Below are 10465 nucleotides of genomic sequence, written 5' to 3' on the forward strand. Positions count from 1 at the left end.
TCTTTAGTATTTACACCTTAAGATCTAGTATCCTTAATAAGCTATTAAAAATCAAAATTAACTTAATAAAAGCTAATACTTATATAATATATCAAATCTATAATATACCTTATATAATTAAGCATTTTAAAAATATATAAAATTTACTTATGAAATAATTAAGAAATATCTTATTCGCACCGTCTTTTTTAAGTCTTTTAAGTTTTATAAGCTAGATAAATTTTTAAAAAATTCTAGAAAAATACTTATATAGACGATTTTAAGTTAAGCATTCAACAGCTATTCGTACTTATATTTTAGACTTAAATAGCATATTTTAAGAATTTTAAAGTTCAGCATTTAAGGTATACAGTATAGTTGGTCCACTCACTTGTCTGGTCCACTCGCTTATCATGTACGTTATAGCATTTTAATACTTTAATAAATTAATTAAAAATTAAATAAAATTATTTCTTGTGATAGTGTAGCTTATTATATAATAAGGTATTTTTAAAAGATTTTTAATTACTTTATTTTATATAGAAAATCTTAAAATACAGTGTATTTCACAGTGTATATAGACTTTAAAGTTTATAGCTATATAGAGTTTTTTTTCAAAACTCTAAGAAAATTAACATAACGTACACGATAAGCATGCCGATCAGACAAGCATGCCGATCAAAAATCTCAACTCTCCTAAGATAAATCGCAATAAAAACACAACAGACCATCTGATCAATTGAAATTAACTACTATACTCATCTCCAGAGGCCTCAATACCCTCCTGACAGGTTCTTGCATTATGCCCAGTCTTACCGCAAGTCCCGCAACGCCGAACCCTCGGTCGCGCCGAACTTCCTTGACCACCACTTCTTGATGATTCAGCCATTACCTGTATATCTACATCCATCTGATCAATTAGATCCCGACCTTCCTGTATAGTCATACTCCCTCTATTCCGTAGGCGGGTTCTTTTTGCCCTGTGCCGCCGGCTAAGTATCTCATTTGCCTGTCGAAGCTCTCGGTTCTCGGCCTCTAGTAGGGCAGTCTTATGCATATTTCTCTTTACTGCCTTAGTAAGAGACTGAAGAGCTTCAAGAATTGATTCTGGGGAGCTACTGTGATATCTTCTGATTCGTCTCTGTAGGTATTCAGACTGGGATCCAGCCTCAAGAGCTGTTCTTGGGGTCCTTGAAGTCCAAGATTGAGCTTGTTGGGCCTCCTCCTCAACAGGCGTTGGAGTCCGTAGCTGCACATCAAGTTTTGAGATCACAACTTCCGGGTCAAAAGGAACAAGACCGGCTCCTCTAAAACCCCCTTTGATATTTGCCTCGGTCATAGTCAATTGAAAGGCGGCGTAAAAGGCCGGGAAGAACTCGGTCTTGGAAATATGGGTTATAGACCTTCTGATCAGATGCTCTATTTCTCGACCATATGCCTTTTTCAGCGGCCCAAAACACCCAACATCAAGGGGCTGAAGTAGGTGGGAAGAATGAGGTGGCATACAGAGCGTGATGATATTGTTCTCTTCACAATATATCTGGAAGTCAGCCGAATGGTGGCTTTCGTGACCATCAAGGATCAGAAGACGATAGGCACCAACTGATCGGTCGGTTGTACATCGATTGAAGTGCTTTAGCCACTCAAGACCCGTCTCATTATCCGTCCAACCATTTTGGGTTGTGGCAATAGCCCAAGTGGCCGGGAGGTTGCTTTCTCGGTACCAATTAGCAAGGTGATATTGGCCTGCAACCACGATAAATGGATCAATCGCCTGACCTTCTGTATTGATCGCTTGAATCGCTGTAACCCATTCCCGGTTTCCAGGCTGGACTGATTTTGGCCGTCCACGCCTTTCCGAGCTAGTAATAACTATAGCGCTTGATATCACGCCCATCATAAAGCCGGTCTCATCAAAGTTCCAGATATCATCTGATCGGATGCCATACTTCGCGATTGTGTTCTGTACGAGCCTGAACCAATTGCGAATAGCGATTGGATCTTCGCATTTGGCCCTCTGATAGTCATATTTCCTCTGAAAACGCGTCTTGAGCTCTGGTTGCCGCTTAATAAAATTGATAGCCCAGCGCTTGCCAACTGGTGATGCATCGCGATCAGCAAGCAGTCGATTCGCCATTTCTTCAATATCGCGATGCCGGGAAGGAAATCCTCGCGAATCTAGGTCAAGGATATACTGGACTATAACCTGTTCCTCCAGATCACTCAGTTTCCGTGACTTTGGAACCCAATCGCAACGTGCAGAGATACCGTTATGTCGGGCATGGAGGGTTGAGAAGTTCACATCATAGACCTTTGCAGCTCGTCGCAGACTTAATTTTGGGTCTGCCCGATAGGCCTGAAGTGCAAGAAGGATTTGAGCCTCTTTATTAGATTGAGACATATTATTTGGTTGAGAATCAATTGATCAGATAGTTAGATGTAAGGTTGAGGGATTTTTGATCGGCATGCTTGTCTGATCGGCATGCTTATCGTGTACGTTAGCTTATTTTAGGACTTATTTATAAGCTATTAAAATTTTAGCCATTTTAGGCTTACCCGTTGGCTCATGCCGCGAGGCGGGGCGAGCCAACTAAGCAAGCTTAGTTGGGCCCAAAAGTGTGAGACGGCACAAAAGTGTGAGACAACCGAATGGACCGGTTTTTGGTGCTGTTTGCGGCATTTCCTGTTCTTCAACACTCTCATCAGGTCAAAAAAATATGAAAATTGCTGGAATTATAGAAATGAAGCTTCTTGTGATAATATATTTGCTATTGACTATATGTGACTGGGCGAAATAACTGCTGCGGCGCCCAAATGGCTTCCTAATTAAGAACGACTTCTCATGCATTTCTCACGCAATTTGGAGGTGTTATTGTTCATCATAAAGTGCCTGAGTGGCCTCTAAGGCTTCGGCTTCCTCTATCATCCGATTGATGAAGGCATCGTCATACCGGGCGTGGTGTTGAGGCGGGCATGGTGTTGAGGGTATCATCGGAAGGGAGGACTCGCGGTCTAGTAGGCAGGGCGGCGATGAGGGCATCTTGAGATCATCTTCATCAGATAAATCATTATCTTCATCCTCATCCTGATCGGCCGGCGCTTGTGTGAGCGTGAAATCGACGGTATCATCGCTGCAGAGAAGTCGTGATAAATCGGCTGACGAGAGGGGCTTATCTGCAAAGCGTGCTTTGCGAATAGCCTCACGGGCTTCCGGGGCAAGCTGGGTATCGATCGTAAAGAAATCCTCCTTCTTGTTCAGTTGAGAACGTATCTCAGCTCGTGAGGCGTCATATGAGGCATATTCAACATCCTTTCCGGTGTGTTCGAGCCACTGTTTAAACTGTAACCTCTTTTCAACGCCGTTGACGATAACCTCCTTCTTCTTCCGCCACTCATCTCTTATCTCCTTCATCTGCTGGATTGCAAAAGATCGAAGATTCCGAAGCTGAAGTCGCTGTTGTGCCTTATTTCCTGCATTTACATCCTCAGTATGCTGTTCTCGAAGCTCTTCTAAGCTCACATTGTGAATATATTCTCCTACCGGTTTTGCTCGCTTGCCGCGCTTTCTCTGGTGATATCTCTTCTCGATACGCCCTTGGCGATCTTCAACGTGATTCCTCACGATATCTTCAAGCACAATAGCTTCACTGACGATCTTCCGGACCGACTCCAGTCCCCTGAGCGTTGGGGAGCTCAGAATATCGTGATAGCAGTTACTGACATCTCTTGCTGTATCAGAGGCCAAAGGGAACCGATTTTCCGCCGGTAAAAGCGAAGATAAAGCCGGGTCAATAGCCTTACGCGTCTTCAGCTTCTTTTTTAGAAGATAGCTGACTGCAGGCACCTCGGTGGGCGGGAAGATTCCTGACTTTTCGAAGCCTGTGATGATGTGGGCCGGCGTGAAGCCTTCATCAAAGATCTCCTGAGGTAATGAGGATTAGTATGTGAAAAGCGGGGTATTTGAGAGAAGGTTAAAGCTGATTACACATACCTTGAAGGAGCCGGCAAAGTCACGGCGGTTGAAGCTCAAATTTCCCTTCCGCAAAGCATCTCGCAGCCTTTTTTGGTGTGCATTCTTTAACCACTGAAAAACACCAAGATCCATTGGTTGAAGCATGTGAGTTGAATGAGGAAGAAGGAAGGCAACGAGGATATTAAATTTTATACAGTATTCTCGAAAGGCGAAAGAGCCGTGACCGGAGAAGCCGTCGATAACGAGCAACCGCCACACGAGATCCTCTTCAGCCTTTCCTTCCGTGCCCGGAGGCTTGTCATATAAAGCGGCAGCATTAGAAGGGCTTTTTAGGTGCTCGTTACACCCAAACCACTCTTCAAAATCCAGCTGACGATGTTGAACTGCTGCAGACTTATCCCAAGACTTCCGGTTGAAGTCTCTCGCCCACTCGAGCGTTATATCGCCATTCGAGAACGCTGTATCTGACTGTGCAAACCGCATCTCGAGATCGCCTTCTATATTCGCCCACTCGAGCGTTGGAAAGGCTTTGAAGATAAGCCACGGCGGAGTGGTCTCTCCGGCGGCGTTACCTGTACCGATCACGGTACAAGTCTCTCGATCATTAGGGGAATATACCTCTGTTGCCGCCTTCTTATTAGTACGTACAACGAGGCATTGTACTCGCTCTCGCAGTATTCCGACTCTAATACCTGCTTGATCAGCATTCCAGATTTCCGAGGCGCCGATTCCGTATCTCGTGATAACCTCATCGAGCCGCTTGAACCACTGCTTCGTCTCCTCCACGCCGGCTTCCTCATACTCATAGCGCGCCGCTTCCTTCGCCTTCAATATCGAGGTATCAAGCTCAGGATGATCGTCACGGAAGCGCCTGTACCACATCTTCCCAACCGGCTTGGCATCAGCATCACGGCGGCTTCTTATAGTGTTGACTGCATCCACAATCTCGCTTTTAGAAGCTGGAAGACCGGACTTCTGCATCCACATAACGAAGCTCACGATAGCCTCATCTTCATCATCCGAAAGAAGTCGCGGCCGGCCCATATTTGGCTGAATAACTAGTTCATAATCAAGGGTATTAGCAGCTTCAAGCTGCTTGATAATCCGAGCAATAGACGGCCTCTTAGAGCCGGGATATCGTCGTTCAGCATCGCGGAGAGAGAGAGCCTTCTTTGGCCCGTTGGAAGCATCACGAGATAAGCCCTTTTGGAGTCGTTGGCGTGAAATAACCACTGCCTGAGCAGCTTTAATGTTAGGTATTGACGGCATAATGCAAGTGGACAGAAATGGTACTTTTTTTACTAATTGGCGTCTAGATTTGCATGAAAATCACATAGAAAATCAATGAAATTCGAGACAGCCGGCGGTGAGGGGTTGTCTCACACTTTTGTGCCGTCTCACACTTTTGGGCCCAACTAAGCTTGCTTAGTTGGCTCGCCCCGCCTCGCGGCATGAGCCAACGGGTAATGGGGGGAATTGGAGGGGTACCACGTTCTCTTAATGAGAACTAGCGCCAGCTTCTTACCTCTAAGTTTCAGCCATCAGCGTCATATTTTCCATCGATCTCCTGATACCACATAAACTCTGTATTGGAGCCATGGAGAGCGTCGGATGTCTGCTATGTGGTAGTTGATGACCAGTAGGCGCTCTTGCCGGTTGCTCTTGAGGCTCCGCAGACACTGTGGACCGTCAATTTGTCGGCTTCAGTCGGAGGTGACATGACGCTTAAGATCGCGCCGCGGATAACTCAAAGTCTGCCCAAGCAAGTTGTGCGTTCTTAATTACATCTATTTTGACTGGTGGTCACTGCATATGTAACCTGTGTCACCGACATCATAAGTGCGTTTTCCACATGTTCAATCCCGGCGCGGGCGAATCGTCGTATTGCAATTAACAAACCGTGAGAACGAGATCTTTGGGCTCAACAAGCCACAAAAGAACTCAATGGGCTTCAACCGTTCATTGCATCTACACCCGCATTGTTTTGACTCGAGGCAGCACGCCACGACCACCACGCGTCCACCAACGACAGCGACGATATCTGAGCAGCAGTACAACCCACGGGGAGTCTGACGGCGGAGCCCAAATCTTTCGAGTGTCGCCAAACTTTCCACTTTTACTGGCGTAGTGAGTTCTTTTTACGTCATCGTCATTCTCCGCTCCTGCCCCAAATCCAGCGCCTAGACGCTGTACACTGCGCGCCGCGCTGCACATTGTTCACTAAATTGGAGAGAAGGCATTGCAAGTCAAGCTACCGCTGTCAATTAGGCAATCTATACGTCTCTGACCTGCTATACCGAGTACGGCTTATGGGCCATGGCAAGGTGGCTCGAAACTCTCCAACCGGTCCGCAACGGTACCGCAGGACAAGTTTCCCAGCAGTGTCCCTGATATCCGGGAGTGGTTAACATGTGATTATGACTGATTGCCAAGATAAAGAGGGTTTTTTCACTGTAAAATGGCACCTTGCAGAGAGTGCCATTCATGATGTCACTCTATCGCTTTCATGGCGTAGCTACTCCTCTCTCTTCTTCAATCTCGATTGCTATGGGCCATTATTGGCACGGCGGCACGCCCAAGTTGTTGGGATCTCAACCTACCTTTTCTCGCCAACGGTCGCACACACCGGAGCTGCCCTCGAGATCAGGGGCAAATTCTAACAACCCAAAAAACCGGAGCTTCCATTACACCTCAAAACGAGCAGCCTGGATATACTTCTGTATGACGTGGGGTGTGTAGGAGGCAGCTCTATGAACCATCTATCCAGATGGCCGCCCTACCCTCCTCCGAAGGGAGCAGCTACTTTATTTTCTCGGAAATGGAAGAATGCCATTCTCCCTCGCAACTGGCGGGCAGGACAACGACGTCTCAGTCTGGAGCAGACCCAACGAGCGACCCATGCTCTCAGTCTCTTGAACATCCAGACACCGCAGCCTCTTCAGCTTCCTCGACGCCTCCTATCTACGGCGAATCAATGGATATGTCCTGTTCCTCGACACCATTTGCGGATATTTCCACCCCATCCGATTATAATGACGGAATTCACCAGGTCAAGCCGTCGGCAGAGCACGCTTGGTTACCCCAATTTCAGAAAGACGGTTTCTTTGTAGCACCGGACGATGGCCTGGAACGCCGGTCGGATCTCAAGGCGGGCGACTCATACTACGCCTCTTCTATTGACAATGATAATCCGGCTGATACGTCAACATGGGGTTCGCCAGAATTAGGAAAGTTCCACGAGCGCGCTGAAGTTAATACTGCTATTGACGCCCAGCCGTGGAGGAATATCGACTACCTTTCTCATGACTGGAAGGAGGAAGAAATCCTGTCATCATGGAAATATATTTCCACCCGCCGAGGAGAGGACCCCAATAGCGCCCGTTTGGAGAATGCATGCTGGAGAACATGGACAAAATATAAAAGCCTGAAGACTGTGTCTCCCAAAACGCTCAACTGGTAGGGACATGATGTTATTAGGCACGAATATCAAGCTAACTTTGTGCAGGCTGAAAGATAGCGATGTGAGTTGGCTATATGGCCCCGTTCAGCAAGGTGCTAGCAAGATCTACTGTACGCAGACTGGACCTTGTGGTGCCTCATTGCTCCAGCCCAACTTACTAGTCAATTCTAACAGGAAGAGTATCCTGAAGAAAAGGAGCATATCAGATATCATACTGCCGAGGCCATTGTCAACATCATCCTTACCCCAGCAGGTAACCCCAGTGGCCCAGGCGAGACAGAAAGACAGCCGGCGATTAAAAGAGCTTTCTTTTGATCGCGCAGTGACGATGGATCACAATATATTCCCCTTCCCTTCGATGCCAATGAGCTGTGATACCTCTAGTATGCTACCATCGTCAGCATACAGTGGGATCTCATCGTCAGGTCTTGAACGTAAACACATCCACTTCAATTATGAAGTCGAGCAATGTATCGCCGTTGAAGTTAAAGACGACGACGATGACGACGACTGCGATATCAGTACCGATACCAATTCCGAAGACGGAATGATAATGAAGCTGGACAGGTCGCGAAAGACGGCGAAGGAGGGCAATCCAGTACTCTCTGATGGAAAGACGATCGCGATGCTTCCATCAACAACACTAAAACATCGAGAACATGTACAAGTCCCAGAAACGGTCATACGCTACACCTCTAGCGCCTTACAAGAGGCGCCTCGTCCACCTAAAGCGTCAGGTAGATTCTCCGAGGATTTAATTGATACCGATACAAACTCAGGCTGGTACACATATGGGGCTTTCGAAGAACATGATCCGCATCACATTACTTCTACAGACACCTTGACCGCCGAGCCAGCTGGCATGCGTCGCACTCAGTCTAACATGTTTATGCCCTATGAGGAGGCGGCCACGTGTTCAAACAAAGGGATGTTTTGTCGCGTTATTGACACCGTTAAAACAGCCAGGGACATAGCCTATGTTATTTGGAATAGTGGCTGGAGATGAAACTTTGGAACGATGGAGACAGTTTTACCTCTTGAAATGGCGACTCTCTTTCCTTCCTTGCCAGTCCATCTCTATTGTGAGCGTAGCTGCCGGTGTGCCAGTGCCAAACCACCAAGCCATCGTAATGTATATACCTGTGGGAGCACTGAGCTGCCCGCTTAAATCTAGCCGTCCCCGTTTGGCGCTGTTGCCGGTCGTGCCACCATAGAGAAGCTTAGAAGAGACGGAAACAGAGTCAATCTCATTTGGCTACCACCCGAAAGCGAGCTCAAAATTCAGAAGACAGCCAAGATGTCAGCCCGTTACGCAATGGAGCCGTACATGACGCCACAGAGAGGATTCGCCAAAGCGAAGACCACAATTCTCAATCGAACGAGGGCAGATCTGCGAATGGATAGGAAGCTACCAGATGGAGTTGGCAGGCATTCTAGAAAGATCGACTCAGCTCTGCCTGGTAAACATACCCCCCTGCTGTACGATCAACTATTATGGAAAGAAGCCAGCGTGCTTGCGCAGCTCAGAACCGGAATGGCGCGACTGAACGGTTATCTATATCAGATTAGGGAAGTACCGACAGATGAGTGCCCATGCGGGCGGGCAAAGGAAACGGTAGAGCATTTCCTCTTCCGTTGCATAAAATGGACAGAACAGCGCAAAGAGAAGCTTGAGTATAGGGAGGAAAAACGCTGCAATCTTTCATTTTACCTAGGAGGTAAGGCAGTATCAGATAGACAGGAATAGACACCAGACATGGACGCGGTGCAGGCCACAATCAGGTTCGCGATCGCTACAGATCGCCTGGAACAAAGATGACGTGAACACCGCTAATCAATCGATTCTAAACCCATCTAATAACAGCTACCCTTCGAACAACCAAAAGCAAGCATTGCTTCAGCCGCAGAAGACAGGAAACTGAACACTTGGAGGAAATGGGCTTCAACTTGACTTGCTGCTGACACCCTGGAGGGCCAAGGAGAAGAGTGATGACTATACTGGAAAGAACAAGGTGAGATTCTCAGGGGTTTAACGAGAGCAAAGCAAAAACTAGAGAGATGTATGTTATCTTAGCTTCAGAGCCCTCTGGGCGTTGGCCTACCGGGCGTAATAGACTTGTGTGCGTGCGTGTGTGTATGTGTGTGTATTAAGAACGATAAGAATCCAGTGTTCCAAGCGCATAATGTATTCTTAGTTTGATGTTTGTTAGGAGCATACATGTAAATTCTCTTCTCTGGCCACATTCGTATTAGTACCACTATGAAATGCTCACAACTAGCTATACTAAGATACCACACTGTAGTTCAGAAGCCCCTTAAAGGGCTCAAGAGCACCGCAGGCATCGCAGACAGGACGCCTTTCGTCGCATTTCTTGCGACGGAGGCGACAAGTCTAACAGCCCGCGTTGGAACGCACCTTTGAAGACATGAAGTTGCGAAACATGGTGGCTAGTGGAGAAGATGCCCCCTGAGCCTGTTGAAACAGTGGATATGACGGCATTAGTGACTTTCTTGTAGATGATTAAGATCAGAGGGATATTAATAAGCTGTTGCATTGATGAAAGATGCAAGTTTGTTTATACTATAAGTTATACATAGAAATTTATTTAAAATAAGTAAGTAATAAAAATACTATAACGTATTTTATAAGCGAGTGAGCCATATAAGCGAGTGAGCCAAAAATCCCTCACCTTACAGTATCACTATTCAATTCAATATTTATCAACAACCCAATATGTCACAGTCCTTATATGAGGCTAGGGTCCTTCTTGCCCTTCAGGCCCTTCAAAATAACCCGAAATTAAGTGTCCGAAAGGCAGCAACCATATATCAAATCAATCGCTGCACCTTAGGTCGCCGCCAGAAGGGAATTCAATCAACACGCAATACCACTACAAAGTCACGGAATCTATCTGATCTAGAGGAGCAGATAATAGTTCAATTCATTCTTGACCTAGATTCGCGAGTATTTCCCCCACGGCGCGATTTTGTAGAAAAAATGGCTAATTCTCTACTTGCCGATCGCGATGCATCACCAGTTGGCAAGCTCTGGG

General features: G+C 46.6%; 1 protein-coding gene across 1 annotated transcript; it reads left to right on the forward strand.

Annotated features, from left to right (window-relative positions):
* The first annotated feature begins 6649 nt into the window (after positions 1–6649).
* Positions 6650–8486, forward strand: FOXG_15173 (uncharacterized protein). The gene is made up of 2 exons (XM_018395242.1): positions 6650–7408; positions 7458–8486. The coding sequence occupies exons 1-2, from the start codon at positions 6720–6722 to the stop codon at positions 8416–8418; spliced, it is 1650 nt and encodes a 549-aa protein (XP_018255758.1). The 5' UTR covers positions 6650–6719; the 3' UTR covers positions 8419–8486.
* Positions 8487–10465: the final 1979 nt, after the last annotated feature.

This window comes from Fusarium oxysporum, chromosome 1 (genome assembly GCF_000149955.1).
Source record: "Fusarium oxysporum f. sp. lycopersici 4287 chromosome 1, whole genome shotgun sequence".
Classification (NCBI taxonomy): Eukaryota; Fungi; Ascomycota; class Sordariomycetes; order Hypocreales; family Nectriaceae; genus Fusarium; species Fusarium oxysporum.

What these genes read in the sequence shown, in the direction of transcription:
- FOXG_15173 (XM_018395242.1), top strand. Translation starts at nt 6,720, where the DNA reads ATGGCCGCCCTACCCTCCTCCGAAGGGAGCAGCTACTTTATTTTCTCG. An exon ending in TCTCCCAAAACGCTCAACTG is followed by an intron (nt 7,409 to 7,457) that starts GTAGGGACATGA and finishes AACTTTGTGCAG; the next exon opens with GCTGAAAGATAGCGATGTGA.